This window comes from Molossus molossus, unplaced genomic scaffold (genome assembly GCF_014108415.1).
Source record: "Molossus molossus isolate mMolMol1 unplaced genomic scaffold, mMolMol1.p scaffold_m16_p_20, whole genome shotgun sequence".
In the NCBI taxonomy this organism is placed as follows: Eukaryota; Metazoa; Chordata; class Mammalia; order Chiroptera; family Molossidae; genus Molossus; species Molossus molossus.
Window position 1 is genome coordinate 10,866,685 of NW_023425356.1, and position 19,848 is coordinate 10,886,532.

At 43.8% G+C, this 19,848-nt stretch overlaps 2 protein-coding genes across 3 annotated transcripts in view; both read left to right on the forward strand.

The window, feature by feature from the left end:
- The first annotated feature begins 13,328 nt into the window (after positions 1 to 13,328).
- On the forward strand, positions 13,329 to 14,279 carry LOC118637644 (olfactory receptor 11A1-like). The gene has a single exon (XM_036273206.1). The coding sequence runs from the start codon at positions 13,329 to 13,331 to the stop codon at positions 14,277 to 14,279; it is 951 nt and encodes a 316-aa protein (XP_036129099.1).
- Positions 14,280 to 19,622: 5,343 nt separating this feature from the next.
- The window catches only part of CD53 (CD53 molecule), a 29,368-nt gene continuing 29,142 nt past the window's right edge, over positions 19,623 to 19,848 (forward strand). Inside the window, exon 1 of one of the 2 annotated variants that reach the window (XM_036272510.1) lies at positions 19,623 to 19,740. The gene's annotated coding sequence lies outside the window, so the exon portion shown is untranslated. The remainder of the gene's footprint in view (positions 19,741 to 19,848) is intronic. The other variant, XM_036272511.1, reaches the window with a different exon arrangement.

Genomic DNA, 19,848 nt, shown 5'->3' on the forward strand with positions numbered 1-19,848 from the left:
CAAAATTAACATCAAGAAATCGACGGCATTCTTGTACACCAATGATGAACTCACAGAAAGAGAAACTGAAAAAACAATCCCATTTACCATCGCGCCAAAAAAATTAAGATACCTAGGAATAAACTTAACCAAAGAAGTAAAGAACCTATTTGCAGAAAACTACAGATCATTGAAAAAAGAAATTGAGGAAGATATAAAAAAGTGGAAGCACATACCCTGTTCATGGATTGGAAGAATTAACATCATTAAAATGTCCATACTACCCAAAGCAATCTATAGATTCAATGCAATCCCCATCAAAATACCAACGACATATTTCATAGAACTAGAACAAATACTTCAAAAGTTCATATGGAACCAAAAAAGACCCCGAATAGCCACAGCAATCTTGAAAAAGAAGGACAAAGTAGGTGGGATCACAATACCAGCTATCAGGTTATACCTCAAAGCGACTGTAACCAAAACAGCCTGGCACTGGCACAAGAACAGGCATATAGACCGGTGGTTCTTGCTTTTCATCACTCTGAATATTTCTTGCCACTCCCTTCTGGCCTGCAAAGTTTCTTTTGAGAAATCAGCTGACAGCCTAATGGGAACTCCCTTGTAGATAACTAACTGCCTTTCTCTTGCTGCTTTTAAGCTTCTCTCTTTGTCTTGAACCTTTTGCATTTTGATGATGATGTGTCTTGGTGTGGGCCTCTTGGGGTTCATCTTGTTTGGGACTCTCTGTGCTTCCTGGACTTGTATGTATGTTTTCTTCACCAAGTTAGGAAAGTTTTCTGCCATTATTGTTTCAAACAGGTTTTCAATTTCTTGTTCTCGCTCTTCTCCTTCTGGCACCCCCAAGATGCGAATGTTGGCATGCTTGAAGTTGTCCCAGATGCTTTTTACAGTATCCTCATTTTTTTTTATTCTCTTTTGTTTTTGCTGTTCTGATTGGGCATTTTTTGCTACCTTATATTCCAAATCGATGGTTTGCTCCTTGGATTTACGTACTCTATTATTGAAGCTGTGTAAGTTATTCTTTATTTCAGTTAATGCCTCCTTCAATTCTGTGTATCCATGATTTCTAACTGGTCCTTTTTTATGCTCTTGAGGCCCTCCCTAAGTTCACTGAGGTTCTCACTTAGTTCATTGAGCATCCTTATAAGCAGTATTTTGAACTCAGTATCTGTTAGGTTGCTTATCTCCATTTTGCTTAGTTCTTTTATTGGGGTTTTGTTCTGTTCTTTCATTTGGGACCTGTTTCTTTGTCTCCTCATTTTGGCTGCCTCCCTGTGTTTGTTTCAGTGTATTACTTAATGAGAGGTATGGGGCTCGCTGAGACCAGATGCTGCTCGTTTGAAAGAATTTAGGAAAAACCTGAAGCAGGATCCAAGACCAGCCAATCCTATGGTTAAGCAAGTGGCAACAGCTTGGGTGGGCTTGAAAGTTGGGTGGGGCAGGGCGGGGCCTCAGGGAGTCACCAGGGTGGGGCTACCACTGTGAGCCAGGTTGCTGGAGTCCCAGATATGGTGACTGTCCAGCACGTTTGTCCTGGAGAAAGCCACCTCTCCAGCCCTCGCTCCAGTGCCAAACAGCTCAGTTCTTCCCTGTATGTCTTTGGCGCCCCTCGAGCTGCCTCCCCTCCGAGCTTAGAGGGAGAGAGTCCGATAAGTCCGTGCGCCGGCCCTTTAGGGAGCTGCCTGGGGTTCCAGCCGCTTCAGCTTCCCTGAGCCTCAGTTTCCGCTGGTTTTTCCAGCCAGAAGTGATGGGGATTCTCTTCCTGGCACTGGAACCCTGAGCGGGGCACCTGGTGTGGGACGGGGACCCCTCAGTCCTCAGGGAGGACCTTCCCAGCCGCAGGAGCCTCTTGATTTTTACCCGTCACATGTGGGTGTGGGACCAGCCCCCGCCTCCGCCCCTCCTACCAGTCTGGATGTGGCTGCTGCTTTAATTCCGTAGTTGTAGGACTGCCATTCAGCTTGATGTCAGGCAGTTTTGAATGATGGTTGTTCTGTAGTTTAGGTGTAACTTTGATGTGGTTGTGGGAGGACACGATACCACGTTTACCTACCCTGACCGGAAGTCTTCTATTTAAAATCTTAATACGTGCCAGGCTCTGAGGTAGGCAGTGACTACAATAGACATGCTCTATACTCATGGAACTTTCAGTCTGATCCCAGCCCCCTCACGTTCTCCTGCCTGGGTGACTTTGAACAAGTCGTTTTATCTCTCAAAGCCTGGGTTTCCCCATGTGCATAGGTGTTGTGAGGGTTACATGTAACGTAGGCTTAGGAAAATGCTGGCATCGTGGTTACTTAGTAGATTTCAGTCAGGACATCCTACACAGCAGTTTGAATATTTGTGAATTCAGCTGTGGCAGACACCATGGTCTCAGGAAGTCAGGGTACTAGATCAGAGAAAATAGTTCAATTCTAAAGAACAAATGAGGTAGTTTCAATTCACTGACATTTCATCACTGAGTCACCTGTTCCACTTGTTGGACAGCTATTTTAATTTGTTACTTTGAGCAAATCTCTCTCCAGCTCCTTACTGCCTGGCAGTGAATGATAACTTTAATTCTATAATGTTGCCACTCACAAATGTACACTGCCAAGAGCAGGACTAGCGTCAGTTACTATTTTTAATCAATGACAACAATCCAGGAGTTCACAAATTCTTTAGAAACCTCATGAATGGCTTTAGCAATAAATGTTTACTATTGCAGATACTTGTTCCAGCTCCTTACCACACCTACACAGTAAGGAAATGCACAGTAATATTACTTCCTGAGGATAGAAACAAATTGAATACTTCCTTCAAAACATTACTTAATCTGCCTGGCTGGTGTGGCTCAGTGGCATCATCCCATGGATTGAGAGGTCCCAGTTTGATTCAATTCAAGGTCAGGGCACATGCCCGGGTTGTGGGCTTGATCCCCAGTAGGGGGCGTGTGAAAGGTAGCCAATAGATGTATTGTTCACACTGGTGTTTCTATCTCTCCCTTCCTCTCTAAAAACAAAACAAAATCAATAAAAACATATTTTACCAAAAAATGTTATTTAATCTACCAAAAACATAACATAAGCATGCATTTTCAATCATTAAAGTTCTTTATAAAGGTCATAATAAATACAGAGTCATTATTAAAGTGGAAGCTTAACACAAGGGAAAAAAGAGATTTCCTCTAAGGTGAAGATAACTTAGTTTCATGTAATTTGCAAGACAGACAGCAACCCCCACCATAGTCCTGTGGGAAATGCCCATGTGCACCGGTGTCAGGGGAGGTTATGGCTTTGCCCACAGAGGGACGCAAGTTGACACAGAGGAAGGAGGTTGAAAATTGGGGCCAAGCCCTGGCCGGTTTGGCTCAGCGGTTGGAGCATCGGCCTGTGGACCAGAGAGATTCAGTTCCCACTAGGGGCACGTACCAAAAAAAAAAAGAAAAGAAAAGAAAAAGAAAATTGGGGTCAAAATTCAACTGGCCTCCTAGAGTCATGGGTTAAGACAACCTTAACTTCGTATTTTTCAAGTGCCCAGGGAGGTGTATTTCTGGATAAAAGCAGGATTCCAGATGTCTAGCCCAGCTGTCTGAATCCAGGACAGATAGACATGCCATGTGCTTTGGCCTGGCTCCCCAAAGTAGGAGTGAACCCCTGGGAGGCCGTGGCAGGTAACGTCCTTTTGTTCTGCGGAGCACACTTCAGCTTTTCCTGGTTTAAGTCTGTCCTTTGCTAGATGAGGCCAGGAGTGCAGGTTTCTGGCATACTCGGTTAACTCTTCCTTTAGTGACGAAAGCAGACTATTTATCTACCTGGTTGACCAGCCATTCGCCTGACTTAACCAGCCGCCAGCAAGAGCCTCTCACCCATAAATCGAATGCTGGCTGAATTGATTGGTTCATTCACTGAGCACTTAATTCAGCTAAGAGAAGAGATCCCAGTTCAGACAGCACTAAGTCCCTCCCTGCCCTCCCCTGCTTGTTTGTTTGTTGTTGTTGTTGTTACTGGAAGCAACAAAACCTGTGATTATTCACTGAGTATTTGTATTTTTACTTTGCTTTGTGATAAGCCTCTTTCCTTTCCTACATTCTTGCTCTGTGTTTGTGTCCTGGGGAAACTGGGAATGCTTCCCAATTAGGAAAAAAAATTTAACTTTAAAGGGATCTTAATACTCATCCGATCCAGTGCTTCAGTCTGTTTAACTGTCTTTATGAGTGGGTCTCGCTGCACATCTGCAGTGAAGGGAGCAGATGCCTTCCTGGGAGCCCATCTACCTACAGCTGGGCGGGGAGGGAGCAGAGAGAAGGAGCCCAGCGGGAGGAGGGGAGGACGCTCTGCCATTTACTGAGCACGTATCCTATTCTCACATGAATTGCAGTCAGGCCGCCTGGTTTGGCCTTTCAGCTCTGGAGTCAAGCATCAGAGATGCGCAAAGTTAACCCAGGAGCCTGTTAGCGAAGCCCACACCTGTAGCTTTCCCCACAGTACTTTTTTCAATTCCTCATTTCAGCTGAGGACATAGAGGAGGAGGCGGTGCGGCCCGGAAGGCCTCCTTAGCTCTGGCCTGAAGGTTGTAAGGGGCCTTTGCTCACCGTCTTTGCGGGTGAGCAGGGACTGGACCCGGGCCTGTGCCCCTGTAGAGCCTGTGCTCTTTCGCAGGCTCACTGCCTCCCCAGTCAGTTGGGTCCTGCCTGTCACTTGCTTGCCACTCGCCCGCCTGCGTCTCTGCACAGCCTCGCAGGCCTGCGAGGGCCTGGAGAGGGGTGGCGGCTCCCGCGCCTGTTCTCAGAAAGGACTCTTCGGTTTCTTCAAGTAATAAACTGACCCGATTTTCTTTTAAGAGGATAAAGAAAGGACAGAGAAGTAGCGGCGGGAAAGCCAGCCCAGCAGCAGGCGGAGAGGCTGTCAGGCTGTCTTTCGGGGCGGCTCCCTTATCAACCACGAAAGCAGGCCTGGGGGGCCCTGAACTTCCAACTCATAGGAGAGGCGGGCTGTGGAACCTTCCTCCCCTCCTCCCGCCTCTGTGAGACAGCGCCCAGGTCACTACCCAGCCCCCAGGCGGTGTCAGTGATCAGGAGCAATGGAGCCAGGTGAGTCTGAATCTCACCTGCCACTCCCCAGCTGATGACCACAGTAATTAACCTCTCTGTGACTCGTCCGAAAGCAAGGACGTCAGGAGACCCACCACGTGGGACTGTTGTAAGTGAGGTACCACTCTCCGCATTTAGAGTGGTGCCTGGGTTTAAGTAATATCATAATTAGCAGTGTTTGGGTGCAGGGCAGGCAGCCCCCAAACGTCCCACATGGCATATTTATTATTTTGAATTAAAATGACTTTGATAAGCAGCCAGCACAAGCAAGGCACATTGACCCTCCACTGTCACCTGGATGCAGGAAGCCGCTCTCCCCTGTGAAAGGTGCCCCCCTTGCTGCAGGGGGGCTGAGGGACACCCTGTTGCTAGAGTTAAGGAACCTAGAGCCTAGAAGCTTGCCTAAAAATCCTATTACTCCTTGACTAATTCACTACGCAAGCCCAAACTTGGTGTAGATTCTCAGAAATGAGCACCTGAACCTAAGTGTCTTTTTCTTGTGATTTCTTCACAAATTTCTTGTTTGTCTGAAAAATATAAAAAGCTAGCTGCTTCATCATTTTGGAATAGCAGCATCATTTATGAGCTCCCATGCCCATGTATTACGTTGCTTTTTCTCCTAGTAGTCTGTCTGGTCTTATACCAATTTCATTATTAGTCCAGCCACAGGAACTCAGGAAGGGTCGAGGGGGGATCCTTCCCAGCAGCAGCAACAGAAGCCAACACAGCCAGGAGCCTGTGTTCTGTGAGAACCGAAGCCCTCTCCCTGAGATCTCAGGGCCTTAGTTGTGCTTTGTGAGGGGTGAAGAGGCCTCTCTGTGCTTTCTCCATGCTGCGCTTGGTGAGCTCAGAGTCTGGGCATCCTCTGGGCACCAGGACTGTTGGTGAGCACAGATTCCAGGTTAGTTCTGTGAGCCACTTGGAAAGCTGAATCTGCGGCTCCACAGAGTGGTACCTAGGACCCAGATCAATTTTATTTTATTTTACTTTATTTTTTATTGAATGTATTGGGGTGACATTGGTTAATAAAACTGTATAGGTTTAAGGTGCACCATTCTATAATACATCCTTTGTATATTATATTGTGTGTTCACCACCCCAAGTCAAGCCTCCTTCCATCTCCATTTATCTCCCCTTTACCCTCTTCTTCCTCCCCGACCCCCTTTCCCTGGGTGATCACCATACTGTTATCTGTGTCTAAGAGGTTGTTGTTGTTGTTGTTTGCTTAATCCCTTCACCTTTTTCACCTAGCCCGCCAACCCTCCTCCCCTCTGACAGTTGTCAGTCTGTCTTCTATCTATGAGTCTGTTCCTACTTTGATTGTTAGTTTATTTTGTTCATTAGATTCTACATATAAGTGTTTGTCTTTCTCTGACAGGCTTGTTTCACTTAGCATATTACTCTCCAGGTCCATCCATGCTGTCACAAAGGGTAAGAATTTCTTTGTTTTTATGGCCCAGTAGTATTCCACTGTGTAAATGTAACTCAGCTGCTTCACCCACTCATCTACGGATGGGCACTTGGGCTGCTTCCAAATCTTGGCTGTTGTAAATAACACTGCAATGAACATAGGGGTGTATATATTCTTTCAAATAATGTTTTGGGTTTCTTTGGTTATATTTATGGATCAAATTTTGAAGAGCTGAATTACACACACACAATTACATGCACAAACACCGTAGAGTGCCGCAGAAGAAACTATGATTTGTTGCCCATGCCCCCTTCAAAATAAGGGCAGTCAGTCCTGGGCGAACTTAAGTAACGTTGGCAGCTGGGAATAGCAGTGATTTCCCAGTCTTTGTGTCTGTATACGTTTTGCATGTGCTAGGCACATGTTAAGTTCTTCATCCATCCTGTATCCTGTTGTACAGATGAGAAACTCTGTCTCAGGGAAGTTAAACAACTTGTTCAAAGTCTGACTCATAAAGCAGAGCCCCTGGCTTTGTTTAGGGTTGTTGCTTGCTCATAAAAACGGCTTCATTATTACTCCACACGGTGTAATTACTCCACCTTTCTGTGCCTGCATGTGGGTTTCCCCATCTCCACTTGCTTACTTGCAGAGAGCTGGTCCCTCTGTAGTTAAGAAGGAGCAGATCCAGTACAAAGGGGTGGAGAATAGCAAAGTGGTTTCAGCCTCTGAACAGCAGTGTTTTGAGGGTAGTTTCTCTCCCTGCCCTGAGCTTAGTGGTGGTGTATCTGGTTTGAACCAGGATAGAAATGCGGAGGAGACTTGGGCTTCCCTATCTCACTGGAAAGAACCAAAGGTCTTCTACACAACTGGTGGGTTGCATACAATCCCTTAGGCTACCTGGTTCTGAATCTTCTTTTCCCATTTACTGGAGCTCTAGATAAAATCTTTTTAATAGCCTGATTATACTATTTTTTTTTAATTGAGAGAGAAAGCACTCCTACCCTTGGGTGACACCAGCTTAGGCCTTGACTCACATGATTTTCTCTTGATAGTATCATGGAAACCAAAACAGAGGTAATAAGCTTACTTCTCAACCCACTAAGAAGCTGAAAGGAGAGGACTACATACTAGATATGATGGGGAGCATTTCCCTAAAAATAAACAGTGCTTGAGGTGGGAAGGGGGTTCTCCTGTCTGCTAGTTCACAAACATTTGGATTGGCCCCCCTACCTTTTTTTAAAATTAATTTATTTTTGTTACAGATGTTTCTCCTTTTTTTCCCCATTGACACCCTCCTCCCCATCCCCCCCGCCCCATCCCCAGCTTTGTTGTCCATGTCCATTGATTATGCATGCACACATATAAGTTCTGTGGTTTCTCTTCCCTCTCCCCACCCTCTCTTCTGAGGGTTGTCAGTCTATACCCTACTTCTACATCTCTACCTCTCTGAGTCTACCCTGTTCCTCAGACTGTTATGTTCATTATATTCCACAAATAAGTGAGATCATGTGATATTTGTCTTTCTCTGCTTGGCTAGTTTTGCTTAGGATAACACTCTCCAGGTCCCTCCATGTCGTCTCAAAGGATAAGAGATCTTTCTTTCTTATAGCTGCATAGTACTCCATTGTGTATATGTACCAGCATGTAGCTGTCCAATTTTCCCAACACCATTTATTAAAGAGGCTGCCTTTACTCACTGTATGCTCTTGCCACCTTTATCAAATATTAATTGAGCATATTGCCTTGGGTCCATTTCTGGGTTCTCTATTCTGTTCCACTGGTCTATATGCCTGTTCTTGTGCCAGTACCAGGCTGTTTTGATTACAGTGGCTTTGTAGTATAACCTGAAATCTGGTAATGTGATCCCTCCTACTTTGTTCTTCTTTTTCAAGATTGTTGTGGCTATTCGAGGTTTTTTTTTTGGTTCCATATGAACTTTTGAAGTATTTGTTCTAGTTCTGTGAAGTATGTCGTTGGTATTTTGATGGGGATTGCATTGAATCTATAGATTGCTTTGGGTAGTATGGACATTTTAATGATGTTAATTCTTCCAATCCATGAACAGGGTATGTGCTTCCACTTTTTTATATCTTCCTCAATTTCTTTTTTCAATGACCTGTAGTTTTCTACAAATAGGTCCTTTACTTCTTTGGTTAAGTTTATTTCTAGGTATCTTAATTTTTTTTGCTGCAATGGTAAATGGAATTGTTTTCTTAGTTTCTCTTTCTGTGAGTTCATCATAGGTGTATAAGAATGCCATCGATTTCTTGATGTTAATTTTGTATCCTGCTACTTTGCCAAATTAATTTATTAAGTCAAGTAGATTTTCAATGGAGTCTTTAGTGTTTCCTATGTACAATATCATGTCATCTGCAAATAATAACAGTTTCACTTCCTCCTTTCCAATTTGGATCCCTTTTATTTTTTCTTCCTGTCTGATTGCTGTTGCTAAGACTTCCAGTATTATGTTAAATAAGAGTGGTAAATGTGAACATCCCTGCCTTGTTCCTGTTCTTAAGAAAAATGCTTTTCGTTTTTGCCTATTGAATATGACGTTGGCTGTAGGTTTTTCATATATGGCCTTTATTATGTCAGGATATGATCCCTCTATGCCCACATTGCTGAGCGTTTTTATCAGAAATGGGTGCTGAATTTTGTTGAATGCTTTTTCAGTGTCTATTGATATGATCATGTGGTTTTTATCTTTCATTTTGTTTATGTGGTGTATCACATTTATTGATTTGCAAATATTGTACCATCCTTGCATCCCTGGGATGAATCCCACTTGGTCACGGTGAATAATTTTTTTAATGTATTGCTGGATCCGATTTGCTTGTATTTTGTTAAGGATTTTGGTATCTCTGTTTATCAGAGATATTGGCCTGTAGTTTCCTTTTTTTGTAGTGTCTTTTTCTGGTTTTGGAATTAGAATCATACTCATAAAATGAGTATGGAAGTCTTCCTTCTTCTTGAATTTTTTGAAATAGTTTGAGCAGAATGGGTGTTAGTTCTTCTTTGAATGTTCGGTAAAACTCCCCCGTGAAGCTGACCTGCTTGGTCTTTTGTTTGCTGAGAGTGTCTTGATTACATCTTCAATCTCCTAGGTTCTTATTGGTCTGTTCATGTTTTCTACCGTTTCCCGTTCCAGTTTTGGGAGACCATGTGTTTCTAGAAATTTGTCCATTTTGCATACATTGTCGAATTTGTTGCCATATAATTATTCATAGTACTTGTTAATGGTCCTTTGTATTTATTTCTGTGCTGTCAGTTGTTACTTCTCCTCTTTCATTTCTGATTTTGTGTATTTGGTTCTCTCTCTTTGTTTCTTGGTGAGTCTAGCTAAGGGTCCATTATCTTTTCGGAAAACCAGCTCTTCATTTCATTGATCCTTTGAATTGTTTTTTTGGTCTCTATGTCATTTATTTTTGCTCTGATCTCTACTATAGTCTTCCTTTTACTTGCTCTGGGGTTTTCTTTTTGTTTGCTTTCTAGTTCTTTTTCTTTTTTTGTACATACCCCTAGTGGGAACTGAACCCGGAACTCTATGGTCAGCAGGCCAACGCTCCAACCACTGAGCCAAACTGGCCAGGGTACTTTCTAGTTCTTTAAGTTGTGAGGTTAGAGAGTCTATTAGAAATTTTTCTTGTTTCTTGAGAATGGCCTGTAGTGCTATGAACTTCCCTCTCAGAACTGCATGCACTGCATCCCATAGATTTTGTGTTGTTGCGTGTTCATTTTCATTGGTTTCCAGGAAGTTTTTAATCTCTTCCTTGATCTCCTTGGTAACCCATTCATTGTTTAATAACATGCTATTTAGCCTCCATGTGTTCAAATGTCTTTGCATGTTCTTGTTGCAATTGATTTCTAGTTTCATACCATTGTGATCTGAGAAGATGCTTGATATGATTTCAATCTTCTTGAACTTGTAGAGATATAGTTTGTGTCCTAACATGTGGTCTATGTTTTAGAATATCCCATGTGCTCTTGAGGAGATTGTGAATTCTCTAGTTTTGGAATATAATTCTCTGTAGATATCTATTAAATTTATTTGGTCTAGTGCTTCATTAGTGTCTCCTTGCTAATATTTTGTCTAGAGGATCTATCCAGTGATGTCAGTGGAGTGTTGAAGTCCCCTGCTATGATTGTATTGCTATCAATTTCTCCTTTGAAGTCCTCCAGAAGATTTTAAATATATTTTGGTGCTCCTATATTGGGTGCATATATGTTTAACAAGGTTATATCTTCCTGTTAAATAGATTGTTTCAATATTATGTAGTGACCTTCTTTGTCTCTAGTTATGGCCTTCATTTTGAAATCTATTTTATCAGATGTGAGTATTGCTACCCCAGCTTTTTTTTCCTTTCTGTTTGCTTGGAAGAAATTTTCCATCGCTTCACTTTCAATCTATGTGAGTCTTTTGTTGTAAGGTGAGTCTCTTGTAAACAGCATATATGTGAGTCATGCTTTCTTATCCAATCAGCTACTCTGTGTCTTTTTATCCGAGCATTCAATCCATTTACATTTAAGGTGATAATTGATATGTACTTATTTATTGCCATTTTTGTTTAGTGTGGTTACATTTTTCTTCCTATTCTACTAATTACAGCAGTCCTTTTAACATTTCTTGCAGTGCTGGTTTGGTGCTAATGTATTCCCTTAGTCTTTTTTTTTTTTTTTTTTTTTTTAAATCTGGGAAGCTCTTTCTTTGACCTTGTATTTTGAATGATAGCCTTGCTGGATAGAGTAGTTTTGGATTCAGATCCTTGTTTTTCATGACCTTGATTACTTCATGCCACTCCCTTCTGGCCTGTAGTGTTTCTGTTGAGAAGTCAGCTGAGAGCCTTATGGGGGTCCTTTGTAGTTAACCTGTTGCTTATCTCTTGATGCCTTTAGGATTCTCTCTTTGTCTTTAATTTTTGGCGTTTTAATTACTCTGTGTCTTGGTGTGGGCCTGTTTGGGTTCTTCTTACTTGGGGCTCTCTGTGCTTCTTGAACTTGAATACCTTCTTCCGTCACCAAGTTAGGAAAATTTTCTGTTACTAGTTCTTCAAATATATTCTCTAACCCTCGCTCATTTTCTTCTTCTTTGGGAACTTCTATGATGCAAATGTTATTACGTTCCCAGTTGTCCCACAGTTTTCTTAAGCTGTCTTTCTGTTTTTAAGTTGTTTTTTTCTTTTGGTTTTCTGATTGGTTGATTTTTTTCTACCCTGTCTTCTAATTCACTGATCCAGTCCTCAGCTTCCTCTACTCTACTGTTTAGTCCTTCCAATGTGTTCTTTATTTCCACTGTGTCATTCTTCATTTCTTCTTGGTGATTTTTCATTTCCAATTGGTTGATTTTCAATGTTTCTAAGTCTTTACTCATGGTGTTGATGTCCTTACTCATGCTGATGAGCTTCCTCAAGATCATGGCTTTGAATTCTACCTCTGATAACTTGCTTAACTGCATTTCATTTATCTCATCTTCAGTAGAGGTCTCTTGTTCTTTCATTTGGAATGTGTTTCTTTGTCTCACCATTTTGGCTTTCTCAGTGGGTTTTGGAGCCTGCCAAATTTTCCCTGTCATGTTGGTGTTCTGGGGTTTGTGGCTCCCCCTACTGGGTTTGGATGAGCATGGGGGGACCCACATTAAACACCACTGTCAAGTCTTACTTTCCTGGGTAGATTTGAAAGCCCAGGAATGGTTCAGTTATTTTCTAGCTTTTTGCCTGGAGGCTATTAGTCATGCTTACTTGAATAGCCTTGGTTTCTCAGTTGAATAAAAGACTCCTCAGGTATTTCACATATGAGGATTTCCCAAGGGTGGGGCATATGCTGGTTGTTAATGGGTCTCAATTTGCATTTCATTGGCCCACCTCAGTGGGGTTGAATCTCAGAGGGAGGGGCTGCTGCCTCTCCCTAGAGTCTTGGGAAGGAGTATGATGGCCACAGTCCTGTGTGGCTGCAACTCAGCAAAAGCTCTGAGCACCCTTTAAATCCTGAGTGTCCCCATACAGTTCCAGTCCTGTCCATTTTCCTTCTGCCACAGCCCAAGATGAGTGTTTTTGGCTATTTTAGCACTCTGTCCTGGCCCTCTGTGCTGTGGAGCAAGCTTGGGATTTTAACCAGGAGGGTGCTGCTCACAGCTAAGACTGCTGCTGTCTGTGGGCTCCCAGCCACCCTCTTGTACCTCCGCAATCCTACCAGGATCGATTCAGTGTCCCTGGTTATAGGGTCCTCGCAAGCTGCTTTTCTGTTGTTTTTTTCCCCCAATGATTTGTCTTTATTTTTGTTGTAATTTCAGTTTGGTCCTGGGAGATGGTCTGTGTAGCTTCCACTCACTCTGCCACCACTTTGGAATCTCGGGCTCACCTACCTTTTAGATTTTCTTCCATAACTCCCCAGGCTACTGAAGTACATTTGGGAAGGGCATAGAGCAGATGATTCTCCTTCTGTCATTTTTCTTCCTCCTTTCTCTCCTTTGTATTCCTCTTTTTGTTTCTTCTATTTCCTGCTGACATTATTCCTGGTGAAAAGCAGGTGGGAGGAAAAAATGGGGAGTTGAAGTGGTCACAAGTTCTTAGTCCACATTCTTTTGTTTTCCATTTCAGGCCTTGAAAAAACGATGCTACTTCTCCACCCAAATAAAAAGCACTTCCAAACACCCAAGTGGGTTATGAATATCATAGACTATCAGTCCATGTGCTATGCGTTAGCTAGAAGTTTTTGCATTTTGTGAGTTTTATGTTCACTTCCAAACACCCAAGTGGGTTATGAATATCATAGACTATCAGTCCATGTGCTATGCATTAGCTAGAAGTTTTTGCATTTTGTGAGTTTTATGTTCCTAGGAGCCAAGGCATGGTGATCCTGCCCTGGGAAAACCAAACAGCAATAGTGGAATTTGTTCTTAGAGGATTTTCTTTGACTCAACAGTTAAATATTTTTCTCTTTATGATGTTTTTCATTTTCTACATCTTAATCGTTTCTGGAAACACCCTCATTGTCTTGCTAGTTTTGTTCAGTCATAATCTTCATACCCCTATGTACTTCTTTCTGGTGAACTTGTCCTTTCTGGAGATCTGGTATACCTCCAACATTGTCCCCAAGATGTTACTGATTATCATAGCTGACCAGAAGACTATCTCTGTGGCTGGATGCCTGGCACAGTTCTACTTCTTTGGATCCCTGGCTTCAACAGAGTGTCTCTTGCTTGCTGTGATGTCCTATGACCGCTACCTGGCCATCTGTCAGCCTCTACGCTATCCCATCCTCATGACTGGTCCCCTCTGCATTCGGCTGGCTGCCAGCTCTTGGCTCTGCTGCTTCCTCCTGACAGCAATCACTATGGTCCTACTGTCTAGACTAACCTTCTGTGGACCCAATGAAATCGATCACTTCTTTTGTGACTTTACTCCTCTGGTTCATCTCTCTTGCATGGACACCTCACTGACTGAGACCATTGCTTATGCCACCTCTTCTGCAGTGACTCTGGTCCCATTTCTCCTCATCACAGCTTCTTACACCTGCATTCTTGCTGCTATCCTGAGAATCCCATCTGGCACAGGCCGGCAAAAGGCCTTCTCCACCTGCTCCTCCCACCTCACCATAGTCACAGTGTTTTATGGGACACTGATTGCCACATACCTTGTGCCCTCATCCAATTCATCCCAACTTTTGCGCAAAGGGTCCTCTCTGCTCTACACCATCCTGACGCCCATCTTCAACCCCATCATCTACAGCCTGAGAAACAGAGACATTCATGAAGCCCTGAAAAACTGCTTAAGTAAGAAGCCAGGTTCCCTCAGGTGAAGCAAAAGGAGAAAGAGCTGTATTTGTCCAAGGTCTGATAAACTGGATTAATCCATTTAGATTCTACCTAAAAGGCAACTACCTAAACCAGGAGCTCCCAAATCCAGATGACCAGATCCCTCTGAGTATGGCTGATGACACTGTTGAGTTCTGGCAACTTTGGGTGAACTGATGTCCCAGAAATGGTCTAAGTAGGTCATATTCTGCTCCATCATCCTAGGTGGACCTGAATCCTTGAGTCAAAGCTCACATCCAAATGAGCTGATAAAGCTGGTTACTTACTCATTCAAATATTCATTGGGATTTTACTATGTCCAGTGTATTGTACCACATCTAAGTAACAAAAACAGAGGCAGTCTGTTATATACTCACAGTATATAAGGGGTAGAAAACAAATCAAATAACTAATGTGAAACTATACACACACACACACACACACACACACATATGTGCACGCACACACACACATAAAATTATACTTGTAATTCAAAATTTAAAATAATGAGATGACCGCTACACACTTATTAGAATGACCAAAATCCAGAGCACTGGCAACACTAAGTGCTGGCAAGGACGAGGAGCAAGAGGAGCTCATTGGTTGCTGGTGGGAATGGTACGGACATTTTGGAAGACAGTTTGTAAGTTTCTTATAAAACTAAACATACTTTGACCATATGTACTCCTTGGTCTTTACCCAAATGAGCTAAAAACTTATGTCTACACAAAAACTACACATGGATGTTTATAACAACTTTATTCATAATAGCCAAAACTTAGAAGCAACCAAGATGTTCTTTAGTAGATGAATGGAAAAATAAACTGGTACATCCAGATAATGAAATATTATTCAGGGCTAAAAAGAAATGAGCTTTTAGGTCATAAAAAGACATAGAGGACACTTAAATGCATTTTACTAAATGAAAGAAGCCAATATGAAAAGGCCACATACCATATGGTCTCAACTATATGACATTTTGGAAAAGGCAAAACTATGGAGACAGTGAAAGATCAGCGGTGGCCAGAGGCTAGGGTTTGGGGGAAGATAAATAGGCAGAGCACAGAGGATGTTTAGGGCAGTAAAACTACTCTGTATGATATGATCAGGGTGGATACATGTTATTATACATTTGTCAAAGCCCATGGAAAGCACAGCACCAAGAGTGAAACCTACAGTGAACTATGGACTTCGGGTGACTACAATGTATCAGTGTAAATTCAGTGATTGTAACGGATGTACCACTCTGGTGGGGAATGTTGATAGTGGGGGAGGCTATGCAAGTGTGGGGGGCAGAGAGTATGTGGGGAAACTCTACTTTCCACTCAATTTTGCTGAGATCCTAAAACTACTTTAAAAAATAAACTTATTTAAAAATAATAATAATTATAAGATCAAGAATTTGGATCTTCAGTCCCTTCCTCTGGAGCAGATGTGGCATTTTCTAATCCTTTGCACTCTAGGCCTGGATGTGAGAGATAAAGACTCAGGGAAATAAGGGGGGTAAAGGGCCCACATCAACATCTGCAGAGCTCTGTCTCCCCTGCTGTGATGGGGGGCAGACGCAGTTGGCAGCTGGGGCTTCATTTTTATTCAGTGCCACCTCCTTCTGCCAGGCTCTCTGCCAGGATCTTGCCTGGACTCGCTCCCTGTGCTGCTGGCACAGGGCGTGGTGGGCATGTGTTTGTTCTTTGTGCAACTCTGAAGAGCTGAGTTAACTTCAGAGTAGAGAAGCTGAGGTCAGCATCACACTCTTGGATGCTGCCTGCCTCCTTGCCTGGCTCCTACAAAGTATGCTCTCCCAGTGCCAAGGATAGGGTTATCTCTTGCCTAAACTTTTCTATTGACTATTCTTCTCCTCCTTCTCTCCCTCCCCCTCCCCCCTCTCCTTCTCCCTCCCTTCCCCCTCTCTTCTCCTTCTCCCTCCCCTCCTTCTCCTCCTCCTCTTCCTCCTTCTCTCCTCCTGCTTCTCCTCTTCCTCCCCTCCCCCATTCATGGGGTTTACTCAAAACCCTGGCTGGGAAACAACACACGCTGTACTGGGTGTCTGCAAACACTCTCAGGCTTTGCCTTATGAAGAGACAATTGCCCTGTGCTTGCTCCTCTTGGAAACTAGGAAAATACCGTGAGATCATCTTATGGTACCCCGGTGAAGTAAAAGTCAGCTCTCAGTTATCTGCCGGTGACTCACCTGTGGCAAGTGTTCACATCTGATTAGCTCTGGGGGAACTGGGTAGCTGGATAGGACAGCAGGTGTTTGTGTCATGGGCAAGTTTAAAATTCAGGCGCGGCCATTTTCTAGCAGTGTGCTTTGGGCAAGTTACCTTACCTCACTGAGCTGGGCCTTTGTTGTCTGCAGAGGAGGAATGTCTTGTCATCTTGCTGCCACTATGTGGGGACAGGGACAGCGCAATCTGCCCACAGGATGAGCTCCATCAAGAGCAGTTCTTATAACTCTGCTTCTAAGTTCCATTTTCTGCACCAAATTCCGGCCAAACTATCGTGTAGCAGGAGTTCCTGTTTTATGTTACAAAGTAATAAATATTCAGAACGTTTAAGGTACAGAGAAAATGTATGAATTACCTAGTTTACCTTCTTTCGCAGAGAGGGAAGTGATCCCCTGGGGGATTAGGTGGACTTTCCCTGGTTCATTATAAAACAAAGACTAGAATCTGGCACTTCCATTCCTGAGTCCAGGTCTCTGTCCCCTTTACCACACCACCTGCCTACTCAGTGGCTTTTCTCTTTGCCCAGGGACACACAAGGAACTCCCCTTGGATATGCCAGGATTATGTGTAGAATCACTGTTTTGTTATACTCCCAGGAGGGAGTATAGTGGGTCATGGAACATGCCAGAGCTGTTGACATCCCCTGGCAGCCTCAAGTGCCACATTGAACCTCCTGCAAGCTCACAGACTCCAATTGGTGATAATGCGTCAGGATGTGTGTGGCCAGCACAGCTGGAGCTGGGAGAAACACTCCCCTACTGTTCCTTCTGCCAGAAGCCACAATTCCAGCCTCCCAAAGGGAAGAGGAGCTGCTGGGTGCAGCTCTGGCTTCTTACTTCTATTGAGATGAAGCAATAGAAACAAAGCCTGGACTTTATCCCCTCCCCACCGTCTCTTCTGGGGATTGTCAGTCTGTACCCCACTTCCATGTCTCTGGGACTACCCCATTCCTCAGACTGTTATGTTAATTATATTCCACAAATAAGTGAGATCCAATCATATGATACTTGTCTTTCTCTGTTTGGCTTGTTTTGCTTAGGATAATACTTTCCAGGTCCCTCCATGTCGTCTCAATGGATAAGAGATCTTTCTTTCTTACAGCTGCATAGTACTCCATTGTGTATATGTGGACAACAAAGCTGGGGACAGGGCAGGAGAGAGGGAAGGGGGGATCTGTGGAGGGAAAAGGAAAAACATCTGTAACAAAAATTAATTAATTGAAAATAAACAAATAAATAAAAAAGAAAGAAACAAAGCTTGGGGGCTCTCTGTCCAAGTTAGTGAGTTTGCAGGACTGGAGAAGCCACACCCGGGCCCACAACTGAAATTAAATCCCAACACTGCAAAGAACCCAGGGGTCAAGCCACCTGGACCAGTGGTTTTCTCTTCTTCGAGTTGGACAAAGCTGCCTAAGAAGCCACCAAAGAGGGGAAGAGGGTGAGCAGCCTCTGAGCCCCACCGTTGTGCTCCCTGCACAGTTCCGCATTTATCTATCGTGTTTATTGCTGTTCTATTTAAAATTATATTTGAATAAAGACTTTTGCTGCTTTTGCTGCTATATATGTAGGCACAAACAAACACATATGTTTTATTTTAAGTAGACCTTTTATTATAGCGTCCCTTAGTTTTCTTACTGGGAATCGAAACAGTGACCTTTTGGTGCACAGGACGACGCTCAACCAATGGAGCCACCCGGCCAGGGTGTAATGATGCTATTTTTTTCTTTTTTTTTTTAATCTTCACCCAAGGACACTTTTTTCTCTTCAGATAGAACGGGAGGGAGAAAAAGAGGAAGAGAGAGAGAAACATCGACTGGTTGCCACCCGCAAGACCCTAACTGGGGCGGGGGACAAAGTGCAACCGAGGTACGTGCCCTTAGTGGGAACTGAACCTGGGACTCTCTGGTTTGCAGGCCGACGCTCTAACTGCTGGGCCGAACTAGCCAGGGCTAGTGATGCTATTTCTAAAGAATGTCTTTAATTTTCAGTGGGGAGGTCATGTTATCTTTCCTATCATCGCTGCCCAGTTTAACATTCCAAAGGTTTGAGGAGCAAGACGTGCAGGGCAGCTCCTCTGGGTGTCAGCTCCAGCTCCATGTTAAAGTGGTTCCCTTTAGCCCTGGCCGGTTTGGCTCAGCGATTAGAGCATCGGCCTGTGGTCCAGAGAGACCCGGGTTCAGTTCCCACTACGGGCACGTATCTTGGTTGCAGTTTGTCCCCGGCCCTGGTTGGGTCGTGTGGGTGGAAGCCACTCAATGTGTCTCTTTCACGTCAATGTTTCTCTTTCTCCCTCCTACACTATCTGAACAAAAAAAAAAAAAAAAAGAAAAAAAAATGTCCTCAGATGAGGATAAAAAAAAAGTAAAGTGGCTCCCTTTATATGGTTTCTACGTTACTACTAATGAACCAAAGCCAAGAGGTTGAGCTCTGCTTTGTATCCCACAGCTAACAGAGAGAAAGCTGGGACTGAAACGCAGATCTCTGGGATCTACATCTCGGGCTCCCTCTATTAACCCAGTCATTTCTACCCGTGCCCTCGGATTGTGCCTTGGGGTTTACCGCCAACACTGCCCTTGCATAAGGACAGTCAGCTTCTGAGACAGCAGTTGGGTAATGGTGGCCCAATCAAACTGGAGATAAGCGATTTCTCAGAATACAGCCGAAGGGAGGGTGGGAAGGCAGAGTGGCTTAACACATTCCTAAGTCTCAGTCCTAGAAAACTTTTAAAATACTGACTCTTAGATTGCAGTCCGGTTTCAGTCTACCTGAGTGGGAAACCGGTGGCGGAGCCAGACAAACTCATTCTTACACAGATCCACGGCTGATTCTGAGGCACTACCTTGACTGAGAAACTCTGTCCTTTTCTAGACCAAAAAGAAAAAAAAAAAAAGCCCCAATCATCCAAGCACCCAGTGTGCTCACAGATTAGGGCCTGAGCCTGCTCGAGCTTTCCTGTGTTTCATAGAAACCATTTTAGGTATTCGGGCAGGTCGTGGGAGCGAGCTTCTGAAAGCCACATGGGCCGGTTAGCATCTCTGAGTGGAAGAGGGCGGACCCGGCCTCACTTCCTCTTGCACTTCATCTGGGCTTCCTGTCATCACAGTGTGATGACATCTAGTCCTCCTTCACTTCTCCTTTTACACAAATAGCCCCGGATATCCTTGTTACCAGCCCCGTCGCAGCCACCTAGGGTAATCATCAATTCTGCCTAGAGGACTGAGGAAAAGCACCTGCAAAAGGTAAGATCAGGACATTTTCATCTGGGCTGAGTGCAGAGACCTGAACCAGGTAAAGTGGGCTAGGGTATCTTCTTAGGAGTCCCCATAAACCTCTCTAGTCACCCTAAA